General features: G+C 44.8%; 1 protein-coding gene across 2 annotated transcripts in view; it reads right to left on the reverse strand.

Annotated features, from left to right (window-relative positions):
- The window catches only part of TNRC6A (trinucleotide repeat containing adaptor 6A), a 38754-nt gene extending 21367 nt beyond the window's left edge, over window positions 1–17387 (reverse strand). For both annotated transcript variants that reach the window (XM_081840605.1, XM_081840604.1), the window contains exons 1-5: window positions 17259–17387; window positions 15295–15342; window positions 6099–6189; window positions 5585–5606; window positions 17–382 (exon numbers count right to left, since the gene is read on the reverse strand). In XM_081840605.1, coding sequence (XP_081696731.1) covers window positions 17–382; window positions 5585–5606; window positions 6099–6189; window positions 15295–15342; window positions 17259–17263 — 532 coding nt within the window. In that variant the 5' untranslated portion in view covers window positions 17264–17387. The remainder of the gene's footprint in view (window positions 1–16; window positions 383–5584; window positions 5607–6098; window positions 6190–15294; window positions 15343–17258) is intronic.
- Window positions 17388–19477: the final 2090 nt, after the last annotated feature.

The raw sequence follows: 19477 nt of genomic DNA on the forward strand, positions 1-19477 counted from the left end.
GTCTTCGCCACCTCACCTGCTTGCTTTTTGCTGCTGCTCTGCCCTTCGCCACCCACTGCAGGTTGCTCGCTTGTTACTGGACTCCCTTCGGACTGGCCGTTCAGCAGTTTAGATGCCGCCCCCAGGGTTGCAGCGATCCCCGGCAGTGGCTGCCCTCGCTTCAAGAGTTGCTTCTGCTCCTGGTGCCGGAACCGCGGAGGGACTTCGCGAGGTGGGTAGCGAGGCAAGGACGATGACGACTGCTGCTGCTGCTGCTGCTGACTGCTGACCAAAGCCCTCTTGGCATTATTATTGCCACCAACACTGCTGGTTGCTGTGGTTGTGCCGGCAGTGGAGGTGGCAGGTAATAGCTGATTGACACTGGGCTTGGCAGGTTCCGGCACTGCACTTGCCCAAAGCAAGATGTTTGATGGGGGAGGGAGAGAAGAGGGAGGAAGAGCAGATGTTAGTAAATTGTTTTAGGAGACCATTAAAAAACAACAACAAATATTTATTCAACAAAACACACAATTGCTTGTTCTCAAAAAGACTTCTAAAACATAGAACTTACACAAGGGATTTAAAAAGGCGTTAGCTATACAGTCAAACCTTGATTCTCAAACGGCTCCATTTTTGAATGTTTTGGCTCCCAAACGCCAAAAACCCAGAACGTTCCTCAGAACTCAAAACGTCCATCATGGCTTCCGCCTGAGTGCAAGAAGCTCCTGCAACCAATCGGAAGCCGTGCCTCAGAACCTGAACAATTCTGAAGTCGAATGGTCTTCTAGAATGGATTATGTTCGAGTTCCAAGGTTTGACTGTATGCTTTATATAAATGACAGACTAGGTGGCTCCTGCTCTTGCTGGAAAACCCTCCCCTTCCCCAGTAGCAATGGAACCGCTGGGATGATGGGTATGATGAAGCACCCCAGTGGCTTAGAGCGGAGGGGTCAGGAACAGAATAAACAGCTCTCTCTCCCTTAACTTTCTATTGGGGTTTATAAATATCTCTCTCACCCAAACACTCGTATTTGCATATTGGTTGTTTGAAGAATGGATCAGGCCTTTCTTGGGAAGTCTAACGGGTTTCCAAGGATGTTGGCTTGGATATGTGACATGCGCAATTCAACACACCCAGCTCTGCTGCGAATTGAACAAACGGCAACAAATTTGAAGCAAGCCTCCATAGCTGGTCTGGCTAGCATTTCCCCCAGGGAGCTAGGTGGAACACTGATGGACACTGGCCCTGGGACCAACTCCAGCCAGTGAGATCTCTGTTTACACAAGGGTGCATGCCTTCCATAGACAGCCTTCCTTTAAAGCTCTGCAAGCCATCCCTTCAATACAGACACAGCCAGGTGCAAGCACCAAATGAGGCGTCATCAGCTTGAATGAGGCTCAGCAGAAATTTAGTCTGGTTTGTTAAAGGATTTATCCCCAGGTAAAAGGCACCCTTGGGGCAAGCCAAGCATAGAATCTTAGAGTTGGAAGGAACCCAAGGGTCATCTAGTTCAACTCCCTGCAGTGCGGGAATCTCAGCTAAAGCATCCATGACAGATGGCCGCCCAACCTCTGCTTAAAAACCTCCAAGGAAGGAGAGTCCACAACCTCCGGAGGGAGACTGTTCCACTATCGAACAGCTCTTCCTGTCAGGAAGTTCTTCCTGATGTTTAGTCAGAATCTCCTTTCTTGTAACTTGAAGCCATTGGTTTGGATCCTAGCCTACAGAGCAGGAGAAAACAAGCATGTTCCCTCTTCCATGTGACAGCCCTTAAGATATTTGAAGATGGCTATCATATCTCCTCTCAGTCTCCTCTTTTCCAGGCTAAACATACCCAGCTCCTTCAAGCGCTCCTCGTGAGGCTTAGTTTCCAGACCTTTGATCATCTTGGTTGCCCTCCACTGCTCATGTTCTAGCCTGTCAACATCCTTCTTAAATTGTGGAGCCCAGAATTGGATACAGTATTCCAGATGCGGTCAGAGCAAAGCAGAATAGAGTGGTACTATTACTTCCCTTGATGTATGTCCACGAGTTACTAGAGATGAGTGATTGTTTGTCTCCAATGCAACCCAGGCTCACACACTTGCATGCTCAAATATGGCTTCGGTTAACTTTCATAAGAAAACCATTCAATTTCCCACTTCCAATTCTCCCTGGAAAAATTCTTAGCACTAAACAGAAACTTTAAAGCAGTTGTGCAGCCCTTGACTTGCCTCTAAACTTAATAGCAAGGAAGATGAGCAAAGAACATGTTTTCAAGAAGCATAAGCCTTGTTTGTCTTAATTTTTTAAAACCTGTTTTTGATTTTTTTTAAAACTCTACAATAGAGATTAGAAGAAGCACATTCAATGTGTTGCATAAACATCACTTAACTGCTGGAAGGGTATAGTTTTACAGGGCTAGTTAGTGAGTAGAACTCTTCTCTCAAGTCTTCACTTAGGCATGAAAACAAAACTACAGTTGCTTTAACATCTTCAGTGCAGACAGGAAACAGTTTCACTAGCTGAAGAACCACCCTGCAAGTGTTGGTTTCACTCCTTTTTCTGGCACAAAGCAGGCTGCATTTAGACCTCTCTGCTTTCACTGTCACTTACAAACATAGCAACATACTTTCCTTTTGAGTGCCTCACTGAGCTGCCAGTCTGGGGGTGCTAAAGGGCACATGTGGATTTCATATCACCAAGATGAGACATGCAAAATGCAAAAGTTCCAATGGAGGCCCCTGGGGAGGATGGATAGCTGCAGTTGACTCCCCTAGAGCCATGAGAAGGAACAGGAAATGAGTCAAGGTGGGGACTTTTGACAGGAAATACCTGCCCTTTTACAGATAAAAGAGCAATGGCTCACCAAAGCACAGTTAAGAGCGTGCAAGATTTTCTGGGAGTTCTGATGTGAAAGGAAACCAACTTTAGGTTTAATAAGAAAAGGGGCACTTTATACTACTTTATAGGAAATAAAGTTTTAATTTAAGGAAGATGTTGAAAAGCTGGAATGTGCACACAGGAGGGCAACCAAGATTATCAAGGGTCTGGAAATCAAGCCTTATGGGGAAGGGTCGAAGGAGCTGGGTATGTTTACTGAGAGGAGATACGATAGCCATCTTCAAATATCTCAAGGGCTGTCACACAACTCAAACGTAAGGCTTCAAATGACAAGAAAGGAGATCCCAATTAAACATCAGGAAAAAAACTTTGACAGTAAGAGCTGTTCCACAGTGGAATGGTCTCCCTCAGGAGGTTGTGGAGCAGGGGTTGGCAAGGTTTACCTTGCCTGGGCTGGTTCACTCCAGCAGAAATCCCTCCATGGGGGGGATAGCATGGGAGGGACTCACCGAATGGGCGGCTCGGGGTCTGGTTAAATGACCCCCTGTGGGCCGCTTGTGGCCCATGGGCCTTAGGTTGCTAGCCCCTGAACTAGAAGATCCTTGGGGTCCCTTCCAACTCTACAGTTCTGATTCATCCATCACAACTGGAACAAACAAACGAAACATGCCACCAGGCTCCAGTAGGGTATATTTATTTAAACCTTAAGAAGAACTAATATAAGTGATTGTCAGAGCAATCCTAAAGATGGCAAAAGGGCGATTGAGGGTCTGCTGAAAGTAGGGTGAGTGCCATAGACCTAGCTATGGGATTGTACAAGATCCCCTAAGAACATCAAGAGCCCACTAGATCAGGCCAAATGGGCCCATCTAGTCCAGCATCCTGTTCTCACAGTGGCCAACCAGATGCCTGTTGGAAACCTGCAAGCAGGATTTGAGAGCTAGAGCACTCTCCCCTCCTGTGGTTCCCAGCAATCGGTATTCAAAAGCATTCCTGTGCCTGCCTGTGGATTGCAGTCTTCAATCAGGTTTCCAATTTCAAAATGTATACATACTTCCTGAACAAAATCCATACTGACTAGGCACTATAATATTTAAAGCACTGCAGTCTGTAATTAAGCAGGACCTTAATTACAAGCCAAGAAGCAAAATCCAGAATTTGTTACAATACTGCCCATATTAGCGTTGCACTGCAAAATTATAACCACTTGAAAACAATAGTCTTTTGTTTACACATGTAAGTGCACATGTAAGTAGACTAAGCAAGATCACTTACTTGCAGGCTAAAGCTGAATCCTATGTACACTTATTGAAGTAATTCCACCAAAAAGACTGACATATGGGATCAGTTTTTTCTTTTAAACCAGGCTATTGTTGCTTTTCTAAATTAAAGCGGCACCTTTAATTCTTAAAAAGTTAATTAATTTTTATCCACCCTGGGCACGTGTGTACTACAAGCTGGTCTGACACCCTTAAGTGAAGCAAATTAGCCTATTATTCAAAATGCACCATTCTTAAATATACTTAAGAAGCATACAAAAGCTTTTGTTTCCTAATCGATCTAAGATGCCTAGTATTTTGGAAGATACTACTCAGAGCACCCTTATAATGCCAAAAGGACTCTTAGCCAGTTTCACTCATGAGAAAAGTAAAATTAAATTGAAAGAAAGGAAGCCTTTTTCAAGTCTTATAACTGCCCCCAAATCCCTCTTTTCCTCTGCTTTGCACTTAATGCAATCTGAAACAAAACATTAGATGACTCCAGATATCAAGGGACACAAAAAAATCAATCTGCTCAACAAAAGATTTGCAGGGCAAATGTATTTGTGCAATCTGCAGTACTATCTTGGAAATATCTCCTAACAAGAGAAATTTAAGTACAAGATAGTTTTTTTAAAAAAACCCAATAAACAAAAGCATAGGTGAGAGCCAACATAGCATGAGAGGGTGTCTGCCTTTGCAGTGGGGCTTCTCCTTCCATTCCTCCCCTGAAGCTTTACCCACACCCAAAAAATCTGCTCCGGAGTTTTGGTGACCCTCCAGAGCAAGTTTGTGAGTGCATGGAGGGGTGCAGGAGGGGAAAATCAAAGAAGCCAGAAGCGACATTGCACAAGCAGATTTCCGTTGTGCAAGCAGGTGGACATCTTTGGATGTTGTTCCAAATTTCCTGCTTTTAGACAGAATGCAGGCATTTAAAATGTCAGCAATATCTGGTATCTAAGGAAGACCACTGGGTCTGGGGAGGGGGACTTTGCTCTCCAGCCTCGAACAACTAGGAAAGGGCTTTGAATTACAAGAGTTAATGCAGGCATCCCCAAACTGGGCCCTCCATATGTTTTGGGACTACAACTCCCATCATCCCTAGCTAACAGGACCAGTGGTCAGGGATGATGGGAATTGTAGACCCAAAACAGCTGGAGAGCCGAGTTTGGGGATGCCTGAATTAAGGCATGGGGCAGGAATTTCTCTCCCATGCACTTTCCTCCTCTCCTATTTCAAAGCTCTTTGCTCATCTCTTCCAGCCTGTACTTTAGAATAGGGGTTCAGTGTTCAACATGACATGGGCTGGGGGAAGCTCAAAGGTGTGAGGATTCTTTTATGCGCCCCCCTGGAAAGAAAAAAGGTGGTGTCTCAAATAGAAAAGGCTTCATCACTAAAAATGCCAGGTTGTAGGCTTTCTCATGGAAGAATCTCCAGCCCACCAAAGGCGCACTCAAAGCTCTTCATCAGACAAAGAGTCGTATCAAAGTTACGCCAAACCAATAACCATAAAACAACTCACCTTTGTTTTTTTGTTCAGCGGCCTGAAAAACAACAACAACAACAACCCAATTAATGATTATCAGAGACTTGCTTTCCCAACTCTGGGCACAAACTGGCAGCTTATAGGGCATTATCAGTATACGCACCCTTTCTCAACATAAATATGAAACAAGGTTGTCTCCCCTCCTCCCTATAAAACTGTAGTCAATCCCTTTAAAGTTGAAGGATTCTCCCCCTATGTGCAAAGAACTCCCAGCATTAAAGGCTAAAACATCTGATAATCATGCAATGCGAGGTTCACAAACACATACATTTTAGGCCCATAAAAGAGCCCTGAAGCTGGATCAGATCAAAGGGCTCCTGTCCAGTCAAGCACCCTGTTACTCACAGTGGCCAATAAGATGCTCCTGCTGTTCCATCATGACTAGTAGCCATCAAGAATCTCCTCCTCCATGCATCTGCCTAAGCGCATTTCAAAACTGCCAAAGTTGGTGGCCATTACAACCCAGTAAGTGCCTTAGTTTCTGACTCACCTTTTTCTGAGCAGCTTCTTTCTTCTTCTTGTCGTCTTTCCTCTTTTTCCTTTCTTCCATCAACTGTTCTTCCTCCTCTTGCACCAATTCCCTGAGAAGGACAGGGCTGAAATTAGATCTCCAAAGACACACAGCCAATTTCTTCCCTGCGGGGCATGGACCCCAATTTATTCTACTCTGGTTCTACTGTGGGTAAAACTTACTTGGATACAACCCACACTAATTTGCTAGGAATTATAAGTCCAGTTCTGCCTACTATACTGAAAAGCATTAAGATGTCTGTTACTCTAACTTTAATAATCCTAGCAGTATCTTCCTAGATATACATTTTAATTCTGCAAGCATACAAAGAATTATGGCATGCACTTTTTAATTCGGTTTGAATTCGGACTAGAAATGCTTTTAACAAGGTGCAAGTCACACAATTTTTTTAAAATCTTCAATATTTTATTTGTTACACTTACTCGAAGGCAAAACTAGAAACAAGGGAAAGGAGGAACTGCTGCCCACTGAAAAGGAAGGGGTTTTCAGAGGCAAGGAAGGTCTGTAGTGCCTCGCAGGCTCCCAAACCAAGGGTAGTGCAAGAAAGTGTTGGCAACTAAGCTGCACAAACAACAAACCCTCCACTTCTCCCAAATTTAGCAACCAAAAAAAAGAGGCCGTGGGGTTTGGGGAAAAGGTAGCGAAGGGAAGAGAGGCCTGCAGGATGGTGAAATATTTTGAGTTCTGCCCTCACAAGAAGCATACAAGGTTGGGTGTGGAAGAGAAGGCAGACACCAGCTCGCCCAGCTAAAGGCATCACATTGCCAAAACCACAAAACAACTTTGTCTATATATTTACAGCTCCTGCTGTTCAAGTTAATTAAATAACTAAATCAGTACCAAATTTTGTACCGCTAAGAGAGGCTCGCAACCGAAAAAGCCATAACACATCAAGAAAAAGGAATGGGACAGATCTTAAAACAGTAAGATACGTAGATGACACTATAACAATAACTGCCTTAAAAGTAAGGGGGAAATATGAAAATTGCGTTGAAGTAGAGAGGCTCATTAAGCCAAACAACAAGAGGCAAGGCCAGGAAATCACTTTCTGAATTGCCATGGGAGGCTCTCTTCCAAACCAATTCCTTCCACATGGAGCTGTGCTGAAGAAGACAAAGGTGAATCACTGAGCAGGAAACAGACCCACCCTCAGGACACTCCACCTGCATTCATTGACAAAAGGCAGCTGCAATCACAGGGCATTGGCGGCGGCGGGGTGGGGTGGGGTGGCTGCTTAATCCTTTCAGCTGCTTTTCTCCCCTTAAGTGAGCTAAGTCCCTTACCTCCATGAACATAGCTGGGGAAGGAGTTATTTAGAGTAGAAAGCAGCCAGACGGGTTAAGCAGCCTTTTCACCCCACTCTGTGCTCCACTGAAGACTGCAAGCCTCCAGAGGCTGCTTTTCACTAATTAGCTAGAATTGGGCAAGGTGGCACATGACTGCATGCTAGGTATAGCTTGGTCCTGGTAGGGCAAGGTGGGGACTGTGAGGGGATTCAAGTTGCTGCCAAGTCAGTCTGCTCCCTGCATCAACAAAAAGGCACAGCAGACTCCACAAGATGGCGCTAGCCTGACTCAATGGGTCTAAGCAAACAGCTTGACAATTGTTGCTTTATGAAGCCCTTCCAGCTGTAATGGAATTCTACTCCTAGTTTTATTGGCCTCGTTTTGACCCACTTAAGTCCTCAATTATCGCATCTTGTTGCAACCAACCAACCCCAAAGTCTCAATTTAAGGCAATTACAGGGACAGTAAATTAGACCGAAAGCAAGCATGTTTGTCCCCCTCATAATATGCTCCACTGAAAACCTTTTACAGATGTGTAGCATTTACCCAAGTAGTCAATAGATCCAAGCAATCACAATGTGATATATATACACACACACACACACACACACACACACACACACACACGTGTGTGTGTGCGCGCGCGCGCGCGCAAATCATGCTTGCATTACAATTCAAGTCCTCTTGAGACTTGACACTCCAAATTGTGGGGACCCAGGGGGCCATTGGTGTTATAAAGCAGCATGCATAAGCAGATAGGGAGGCGATTTAATCCACAGATAATGAGGTTTGCCTGCACAAGACCACACCCAGGGATCAGCTCACACCCAGAGTTCAAAGAAGCCCAGACAACTGAATGCACACACACTATTCACACCTTTTGCGCTGCAGCCTGATAAATCTTCATATGGAAGTAATTAGGTGCTGTCTATCACAGTACTATGCAAGACATACTAAGCAAGCAATCTTTTCTTCTACCAACTTCAGATAAACTAGGAGCATGCATACACTCAGGATAGACCTGAAAGAGATCCGGCAAACCAAAGCAGCGCACAGAAATGCCATTTACCTTCCTGCCAGAGCAGTACCTATTTATCTACTTTGATGTGCTTTCAAACTACACCACACTGCCTCTCACTTGATACTTAACCAGTTTCAATACTCAGGAAACACTGTGACATCAGAAAAAGTGCCTTTGGTGTACTCTTTTCCACACTGCTAAAATTATTTTTGTTCAGGCATGTATCCAGACATGTGTTTAAATGTTTTTAGCTGAACAGTTGATTTTAATTATATTTTATTTATATTTAATATACCTGCCTTTAACTGTCTTGTATTGATCATTTAAATATTGGTCACACACCTCTTAGAGCAGGGGTGCCCACACTTTTTTCATAGAGAGCAAGATTTGATGAAGTGAACACGCGTGAGGGCCGACCAAAGTTGTTGAGCTTTTTTTTTAAAGATTGAAGCTGAGCTTTTTTTGAGGGTTTTATCCTGCCAAATTATATACTGCCAAATTAGGCCCCCAAAACGGACTTTGCACATGCCTACTTTAGGAGAACCTTTTGTGCCCATGGAGTTTAAGCAAGAGGCAGTGTTGGTCTTTTCTACTGAGATCCACTGTTCAGAGCAGCTGTGTGAGGATGCTTTCCTGTCTCCCCTTAGGGATCTTGCCTGAAAAACGGATGGAGATGGACAAGCACATGCCTGTCTTGGAGGTTCTATTTACAATCAAGCTGTATTTAACTTTTGTTAAATATTTAAAATAGCATGTCCTTTGCACCTCTAGAGAATGAATCGCAGAAGAAAATCAAAGATGGAGGGTAGCTTTTGGTTGGGAACAAAAGCCCAGCCCGTGATTTTACTGTCTTATCAAGAAGGCTATCACAAAGTGTCTGTCAAATGCTTTGCTGAAAGTGAGATACTGTATACTACAGGCATATCCCCATCTCTCTGCCTTGCTCGGATTTTAACTTGCACAATTTCAATCAGCTTGCCTTCGACTGCATATGGTCAAAATCTCACAAGTTTATTACACATGAGATGCAAAAATGCTGTACAAACTTTCTCTCTGGACACCTCTGAGCTCGCATTTTACCTTCGAATACCCTTTGTATGTTTAAGCACCCAGGCAGTCTGTTTACAAAGGCTCAACAGGCAATTTCATTCACAAACATCAAAGTGTCAAGCAGAAGCCAACCTTCCCAAGAATCAGTTACATTCGGTTTAAGAACAAAAGGGCAAATCAAAGAGCTGAAACAGACATCCGCCTGTGCTAGATTCCAGGCCTTAAGGCAGCTGGCCTCACGCAAATTATGTGCCTTTTGCTTGGTGCATTTATGGAATACCCATCTTAGAAATGCAACTAATGATTAGTTCAAAGCTTTGAGGTCAAGACGACAAAACCTTTAAGCAAACATTAATCACCTCTGGCTCAAGGACTCCCGCAAATCAGCAATGGAGCTGAGCAAACTATCCATACACAGCCAACTCATTCACAGCACTCTTACTTTGGGGGCAAGCGAAGCGGAATATGAGACATATGGTCTGTATGACTTGCACTAGAAGTCAAGGTACCCAGAAGAAGGGAAGCTAGAAACTCTGCAAAAGTTATGGTCAAGCAGCAATGGCAATCAAGTTGGAAGATGGGGTAAGCCATCATCTGAATAATAATAATAATAATAATTGCAGGAGGAGGTTGGCAGTGTTGCTCTTGACTCAAGCAGCATCCAAGCACTGGAAGGGGTTAAATGGAGCTGCTTGCACAGCCCCTTCTGACTCATCACAACTTCCGATGGTCAACCTCCAAATACTTGGAAGTCATTTATAGCATCTACTTAGGCCAAGACCTTGAAGGTTCCGGAACACTGCCTGTGCTGGCTGCTAGGGAGATAAGAAGGCCACCAAATCCACCTACACATCACTACCTGGCAACCCAGCTGAACTTGAGGCCTGTACTTCAATAAATTGGAAATATTAATTTATGTTGTTGCAATTTTGCTTGTTGACCTTATAAAAGAATTGCTTAGTTGTTTATTGGTCCTGTTTATATGATTTTTTAAATTTCTGCATGTTGTTTTTCTCTGTTTTATTACGAAGAGCGGGGCTATAAATACTGTAAATAAACAATAAATATTTTAAATTATTTCATGAGAAGGATGGCACACGAACTGTTTGGGCAGCAGTCCTATAAGCAGACTAAGAAGACCTGGCAGAGCAAGGCACAAATCCCCACCCAGCCATGAAGGCCACTGGGAGGCCTTGGGTCAGTCACAATTGCTCAGCCTAATCTACATCACAAGGATGTTGTGGAGAGGGGGAGAATGATGTGCTCCACCCTGAGCTCCCTGGAAGAGAGCTGGAACCTAAATGTAATAATAAGAGGCACTATACAACTAACAGTCCAGTCAGTGCAAGGGTGTACACTTGCCCAGACGGACTTTCCCTCTCTCCCCACATGCACCCTCTCCAAATCTACTAAAGAGTCTTGGGGAACCCCAGGAAAGATTCTGCAGGGGCGAGTGACATCCCAATGCACAAACTGAAACTCTTGCACTGACGGAATGTGTTACTCAGAGCTACTTTGGATGCAACCCAAAATAAATCAGCTGTGGATTGCAATCCCAACAGATCTCTGCACTAACTGCTGCAGGCCAAGTTTCCACTGTCCTGTAAAACTACCCCAGGCATTTAAGTCATTAGAAGTAACTCTATTATATGTACTGCCATCTTGTAGCGTGCGGAAGATTGAGACGTAAAATCAGGCCTTCTCAGTAGCAGCTCCTAGACCGTCAGATCACACAGGGCAGTAGGTTCCACAAGTCTGTTTCATTTTGCACACTCAAGTCAATGTCAAAACAGCTCTTCTTCTTTTTTATGTTTCACAGCTGTTTGGGATTTGTGTGTGCCCACATCCCTGCTGTGATTTGCTGTGATTTACAATTTCAAAAGGGTCAAAAGTAGGGTATAAATGATCTTAAGAAAGAAAACAGTGTGGAGGGTTTATGTCAGACAATCATATCCAATGGGGTTTCCATGTCAAGTTAGATGGTGCAGAAACATATATTAAATTAATGGGAGGGGGGACAATTTCCTGAAGGTTCAACGAACAAGTCAGTATTTTTGCCCCAAACAGAGTACACAAGCACAATTGTTGAGCCACCACCTTAACAGCATATTTTGCCAAGGGAGTTCATTCAGATCCTTAAAGGAGGAAAATCATTAGTTTTCTCTGAAGCCAGTGTGCCTTCAGAGGGCATAACAAATGGCAAGAACTGACTAGAGCTGGGTGATATATCATCCAAAACCACTTTGAAATTCACATCCTAATAATTGTTTCATAATATTTGAGCTGGCAATATATTGCAAATCACAATGTGTGTAAGGGCTAGGCGATATCTGGTTTTCAACATTGTGATAACTCACCAGCAAAACATTGTGCCACTGTTTGTGCTGCCGTTGCAAGGCCTCGCAGGCTGCTACTGCTACTGCCGCCAGATCCTGGCACTGCCAAGAGGACTTGCAGGCCACCACTGATTTTGCCGCCGCCACCGCCAGGCCTTGCAGGTTATCACTGCTACTGCTGACACATACCGCAATCATGGCAAGCTGTTTATGCCACTGCTGCTGCTTCCTAGCAGGCCTGCTGGCAGTCCCATATTATTTCTATTCACTATGACTCATCGCTGTACTTTGGATTGTCTGAACAGGACCATTTGGTAGCCAAACCCAAACCCAAAAGTCCTGTTGGGATGCATTTTGGCTAGCCTGCTGATGAAACTGAGTGTGGGATGATTGATAATATTGTCATTTATCCGTTTTAGACCCCTAAGTAGTAGCAGCTGCCAGGACATTGTCCTGTTCGCCTCTGCAAAGTTCCTTCCTTATTTCAGATATTGTGATATATCAAGATGTTTAACTGATATATTGCAACATTGAAAACAAGCTATCACCCAGCCCTAGATCTGACCACATGCTTAGAAACTCTGCTCAGAGTTTCATTAAGATTCCTGCCTGTCTATGATGAACCACTCCACAGCACGAGCAGTGCTGTAGGCAGCAGCAATTGGCTCAGGAAGGAGACTCAGACCATTATTGAACACTCTGAAAATTTGTTACAGAGCCCCCTTGCATAAGCTCCGGCCAGATAGCTTATGTCACACACTCTAAACATCCTCACCACAAATGCAACATTTATTATACTGTTTTTATGCAGCATGGTGCTGATTGCTTTAAAGAAAGTTTGTGTCCTTTAGAAGTTTCACTTCTAAACCCCAATAGGGGTGTAGCAGCGGCAGGTTATGCTTTGATGGCATTCAGTTCTATTGTTAGACAGCATTTCTTCTGTTGCAATTATTTATTTAGCACCAGAGATGCCAGGTTGGGTGATTTCAGTCTAAGCAGTACCATTATTTCAAATTTACCCTAGCTGCACACGCGCACAGATTAGAGGGGTAAAAATGATACTGCAATTAAACCACCCTCTGCCAGTGAGGTGTAAGGCCCCTGACCATTCATTTGCTTGATAGGAGTCCCATGACACCCTATAAAAATCCTCCTGTAATGAAACACACTATCCTTCCACTGCCAGTTTCACTTTAAACACGCCTGCAGCAACAGATTTGACCAAGAAAACTACAGCTGTGTTCACAATGACAAAGGCATCCTTGGAGAGTTCAGCGTTTTTACACTTGCTTCTCTACCTGCTTCACGGCAAGAATCATGTGAGCAAAGTCCTTTGCATAAATCAGAGTTCTCAACTGTTTTCTTTTCTAGGACAGAAAAGTGGGCCCTTCCTTCCAAGGCGAATAGAGACTAGAAGGAATTGGGGAGTGGGGAGGACAGGGCCCTTTTTGGTAGCATTTGCAGATGATTGTTTCAACTGGGAGCATGCTTTTCTTCAAAAGCAGAAATACGAACACCTCCCTTGAAAGGGATTACATATATTCCTTCTTATTTACTCCTCACTTGTGACAATGCAAAGTTGAATGCTTTCATTATAGCTCTTGTTCATTTTCATGCTGTTATTGCATATGGGTTTTATTGTTGAAGTATTTATTTTATTTTCGTGAACTTAGGAAAGGCTCCGAGCAGCCATTAAACATCAGCTCAGCCCTGGATTACAAAACGCAGCAAAAATCGGATCTTTTCACCTCCCAGTATTACAGCGACCAACTAGTACTGAAATATGAATGCCAGCTGGAAACTGTTGGGAGTAGAGAGGGCCACAGCTCATATGCTGTGATGGCTCATATGCTTGTTTCTATGTTTCTAAGAATTAAATGGCAATGTTCAGTAGATTAACAATAAACTACTCTTCTTGGCCTTCTACTGATGTGCAGAACTATCACAATTACTATACATTAAAAAACCAAAACCAAGACAAGATGTAGTAGCCTTGATTTCTGCTCTGCAACTCAAGTCAGGGTTTTTCAGGATGTCTTGTTTTTAACTGTATAAATCTTGACAAGATACAGTTTTCATTTTTCAACATTTGGGTGTATGCTCGGGAGGCTGTTAGAGCTGAAATGAGGTATACAGACATTTAAAATAATTAACTTCCTGTCTATTGTCTAAGACCAAATTGTGGCCAGTTAAGGGGGAGGGCAGTTATCAAACAGAGTGCAGCAAGGTGAGGGGGGTCTGGGTGGGGCTAGACATCATTATTTAACCATCTGTACATGACTTAACTGTAAATAGTGTATAAAAAAGAGAAATATGCAATACATTTTTTTTTTAAAAAAAGTTAATAGGTGAATTTGTTTTCAAAAAAATTCAGAATGTAATTAAAATCAGTAGTTAAGCTAAAATTACTAAATAAAATACAGGTCAACTTTTAACATATTTGGGTAAGCATCCCTAATCAAAAGTGCTTTTAGTTTCTATTTAACAAAATGTATATAGCACTTAAGCAGTTTACAAAACTACTATGCAGTATACAATAAATATTTAAATCCTAAATAAAAATTTAAAAACAATTAAAGACATTTCAAAATAACTAAAAGCAAAAGAAACTAAAACACATCAACATCTACGTAACTGGATAGGCTTACATATGCAGAAATGCTTTAAGCAGGCGCCCAAATGGGTACAGTGAAGGCACCTGCTTGATATCAATAGGCAGGGAATTCCAAAGTGTAGGTGCTGCCACACTAAAAGATCAGTTCCTTACAAGTGCAAAAAGAATACTATCTGACATATATGCGTAATGCAAGAAAACAGAAAGCTCTTGAGCAGGTACCGGTACTTTGCAGGGTTTCGATCTGAGTGATCTCATTCTCAATTGCCTAGCTGCACTATGGGAATAGTGGTCTACCTCTTTGCAAAGATAAAGGAGGAGCACAAAAGTACTGAAAAATACTTTGGTCAGATATTTACCCCCCATTCTCTTAAGCTAACTCCAAAGTTTCTATTACTACTGTAGTAATGGGAAGTTTCAATTTTCCCTGGCTATTAGCAAGCAGCTACTTCTCACACTCCTTAATACAGCACATAGAAAGGAACAAATGTTTATTTCACAAGATGCGGCTTGTGTTGAGTTCAAGGCCAGCGATGATTTCCAGCCAATAAAAATCCATTTGGCTAGGCAAGGATGAAAAACACACACAGCAAACAAACCCTGCATTCATTTTTTGCTCTTGCTTGCTTCTGGCAACAGTTTAAATGTAGCAAAAGAAAATATGTTCGGCAAGATATTTAAAGGAGTGGAGGACGCCGCTTCACAAAGGACCCCTCTGCTCAATTACTTTTTGTAAGGAAGTTTCACCACATTTCTTTAAAACAAATCACACAAACTGTCAATTGTCTAAGCACCCAATTCCTACATGCCCTTCAATTCATTCTCTGCCCTTTTATTTATGACTTACCTGCTTAGTTTTCTTTCGACTTCTTTGGTAGCTTTAGCTTCCAACACTCTGAAAAAGAACACACATATCCCCATCAAGAAAACAAGCCTAGGCAGTAACAAATCAGAAGTACAAATACAGGCATACTTGTCTGACCAATGATTTGTCTGACCAAAGGATTGTTTTATTGTGCACAGTTAAATGAGAAATGAATATGCAATGAATAAAAATACACATATGCACTAGCTGGCTGAGAAAAGCAGTGCACACGAACACACGTGTTGGTGCAGCAAGAGTTCAGCAGCTGAAAACCCTCATCAGTCCCGTTCTAAGCACAACATGTATTTCTGGCACCAACAGGAAGACAACCATGTCAACCGCTTGCAAGAAAACCCAAGGAAGGAGCTTTGTGGCACCTTCAAAATCGACACATTTAAAACTGCTGAAGTTGTTGTAGGCAACGACCCATTTAATCAGATGCACTAATGTGAAGGTGCAGGTGAAAGATAAGTGAGGCCCGCAAAAGCAGCTAACAGGATAGACTCAGATAGCACCAGAGACAAAGCTGGAATGCATTGAGAAGCCCTGTCCCAAAAAAGCTAGAACTATACAGCTCAGCACCAGCTTGTAAGATTAGCAAACAAAGTTTATTAATAATATAGCTTCAGAACAGAAATTGCTATTGCTTGATGTGCTCCACAAGAACATTCACTGCATGTAGGGTACACCATACTTGCAACACTCTGCCCTAGGTGGGACTGAGGCCTAGGCACCAAACATGGAACCACAACATTAAGTGCTCTTAATATGTCCAAAAGAGATTCGAATCTATGGCTGAGCTGGAAACATGCTGTAACTTCCCACCCTCTGGGCTCAGAGCAAAGGAATTATAGGAAGTGGATTAATGGTTAGGCCAGATTCTACCTGCAACAGAACATGGAGACATACGTACTTCTATCAGCTGTTTTGCTAAAGACGCAGCTGCTACTGTATACAAATGTGTGCCCAACAAATGGATGGGGTGGTATTTTCATACCTCTCCAGTGTTCATTCAATTAAAATAAAGGGGGGGGGGGTTCAGAACTTAAGTGGTCCTGGCAGCTAAAGAGGTAAAAGCTCAGCAACTTGTACTCTATTGAGGCCCTTCAACGCTGCTCACCCTGCAGGGATCTACAGAGGGCATCCTAAGGGTACAGCCACTGTCAGGCCAACAGGGTGGCACAGACTTTTATGCTATTTATTACAACAGGGGCACCCCTCCTCTCCATCTAAGAATGCACCCTAGGGAGCTCGACTGAAAGCACCTCCTCTGCCCATGCACCCCATTAGTTCTATTTAGATGCTATTTTTTTGGGTGGGGTAGACATCCTTTCCTTCCATCTGGGCAAATCTGGGGCGAGCAGGCTGCACCCCAGCCTCATTGCAAGTATTTCTCATTTGGCATAAGGGCACCCACCGCCTCCTGTCTGCAATGAGCGCAGGATGGGTGGACGGCTGCCTGCGCTGCACTCCTCCTCCTCCTCTCGCGCCATCCTCTGCTGCGGGCCGGCGCGGGGAGGGGGGGGGGCGAGCGAAATTTCCGCTTCCTCGCAGGGGCCCCCTTTCACGCTTTCTTGCATTTGCAGCTGAAGTAATCAGAAGAGGAGACTCTCTCTTTCTCTTTTCCCACTCTCTCTTCCCTCTCCTCCCCCCGGGCGCCATGCACCGCTTTGCAGCCTCCCCGGGGCGAAGGCGCACGCAAAGCGCGGGCACGGGGCGGCGGCGGCGGGGCGCGCATTTCTCTCTCGGGCAGCTCTGTGCAAGGCGGAGCGCTAGCGCAGCAGCAAAATGGGGGGGGGGCAGGCCCGGCCCTCGCGCGCCATGTTTAGTGAGGGGCTTTTTTAAGGTGCTGGGGAGACATATCTGAGAGGAATATTTGTTCCCGGCTGCACCTTGTCCTGCAAACGACACCCCCCCTAACCCGGACCACGGCGCCCCCTCCTTACCGCATGTGCTTTGGGGGGGGCGGCGGGGGTGTCGCCTGCTCCGCCTCTTATTCCCGGCGCCCCGGCCTGGGGGTCCCCGGCAGGGTGGCCTCGGCTGCCTCCTGCTGCTGCTGCTCCACCCGGGTCGGCCGCCTCCGCCTCCGCCTCTTCTTCTTCTCCCCCCTCCCAGCCGCCGCCATTTCCAGCCTCCCTCACGGAGGAGACTCCCCAGCAGCCCCGTCCCCGCCCCGCCCCGGAAGCGGACGCCCCGCCTCCCCCCGTCGGCGGGAAGCACTTCCGGCGGGGCTCCCGTCGCCGCCAACATGGCGCCCTAGCAACGGGCGGGAGAGGGAGGGAGGGAGGGAGGTCGAATTGGCGCGGCGGATCCGCCGTGGAACGAAGTGTTAGAAAAAATGTGGTGGAAGAAGGGGCAAAAGAGTCCTCTCCGTGGATGTAGGGAAGCGGCTTATTCATCAGCTCGGTTGCTGCATTTCTTATAGCGCGCCTCTTTTCCTCTAAGGAGCGCTAGGTGGCGCACACGCTCCCCCTCCCCGCACTCCATTTTATTCACACAGCGACCCTGCGAGGTAGGCTTGGGTCCATCTCGCTCAATATTGCCTACACCAGGCACGTCTAACGGGTAGATCGTGATCTACCAGTAGATCACCGGACGTCTGTGGGAGATCACTGGTAGATCACTGGCTCCCCCCAAAGAAGCTCAACAACTTTGGCTTCCCTTAAAAAAAAAAAGCTCAACAGCCCTGCACCTCCAAAAAGCGGGGCTTCCCTCCTTCCTAAAAAAAGCGCAACAACCTTGACCTGAGCCCCCCAAAAGGGGGTAGATCACTGGCAGTTTTTAACTCTGTGCGTAGATCGCAGTGTCTTGGGTGTTGGCCACCCCTGGCCTACACGGACTGGCAGCGGCTCTCCAGGGTTTCAGGCAGGAATTTCTCTCCCAGCCCTAACTGGCGATGCCTCGGGAGACAGAGCCGGAGACCTTCTGCATTCAAAGCACGTGTTCTACCCTTGAGCAATGGCCCTTCCCTGGTAATGTGGCCTTCCTCCCATCTCCCATAGATGTCCCTTTAATGCCACAGTTGTGCTCTTTTAGCTGTCTCAGCCCCCCACCCCACCCTCCGCAGCTTGTGGCTGTGCCTTCAGTATTTCACTTTTTATAACCTCCCTCCCTCTTTTAATGTGTACCAATGGCATCCTACCCAACTGTTGCTTGAGCTGTGTGAACTTGGCCTTCCATGGTGTACACTTGGCTATGTTTTTCTATCACAAATCCCAAGATGACACGGTCACTTTCCCTTGAGGTTCCTGCCACTTCCACTCCTTCGGTCAGTTCTTCCCTGTTGGTCAAGGTTAGGTCAAGGGTAGCAACTCCCCTTTCCCTCCCTCCTTCACCAAGAGAATAAGAGATGGCACCTCTGGATAAGTTAAGCTGACTCTCTGCTGCCTGCCCCATTAATGAGCTACTCTTGCCCATAAGCCTGCCAGATAAGCCTTATCAGCATTTCTCTCATGTCTCTCTGATGCTTTGCTTCTAACAACTTAAGGAGTTGATGTTTTTCGTGCTGTTCAGAAATACAGTTGATGATCTGAGCAATTACAACTGTTCAGTGTAATTAGCCTTGTCGTTGTTTATATCAGCCTTCACGATCCTGATGTCATTCAGATGTTTTAGACTACAACTCCCATCAGCCCCAGCCAGTCTCAGAATGTGTTTTAGCCCTGCAGCTGTCCTGTGAAAGTTATGAGGTTGGGCTATGAGAGGGAGAGAAATAGAGAAACTATTTTGCCCAAGGTTTGTCAGTGAGCTTCATAGCCTAGGAGGGATTTCTGCTGGCAGTGGGTTTCCCTTATCTGAGACCAAGGGTTCCTCCAGATTTCCTGTTTACTGAGTATTCATCTTGATTTGCTTTATAGAAAGCTTATGCAGAAGTTACATGATGACCAGTCTTTATTGAGCATCCACTCTGATTTATTTATGGGACAGTTATACAACAATGAGCATTTGTCCTGATTTTCTTGTCACTTTCCAAACTGCAAAAAGTTCATTTTTAAATTTGTTTTGCTAGGGCAACAGAACACTTTAATCTCCTTTAATTGCACAAGCCTAAAATTCCGGTATGCACTTTGAACCCTCCTCCAAGTTAGTGACAGGCTGGAGGCATCCCAACAACTGAGCTGTCCTTGAGTTCCTTTGCAAGCTGTTAACAGGTCATGATCTGGAT

This window comes from Podarcis erhardii, assembly GCF_964252035.2.
Source record: "Podarcis erhardii genome assembly, chromosome: 14".
Lineage (NCBI taxonomy): Eukaryota > Metazoa > Chordata > Lepidosauria > Squamata > Lacertidae > Podarcis > Podarcis erhardii.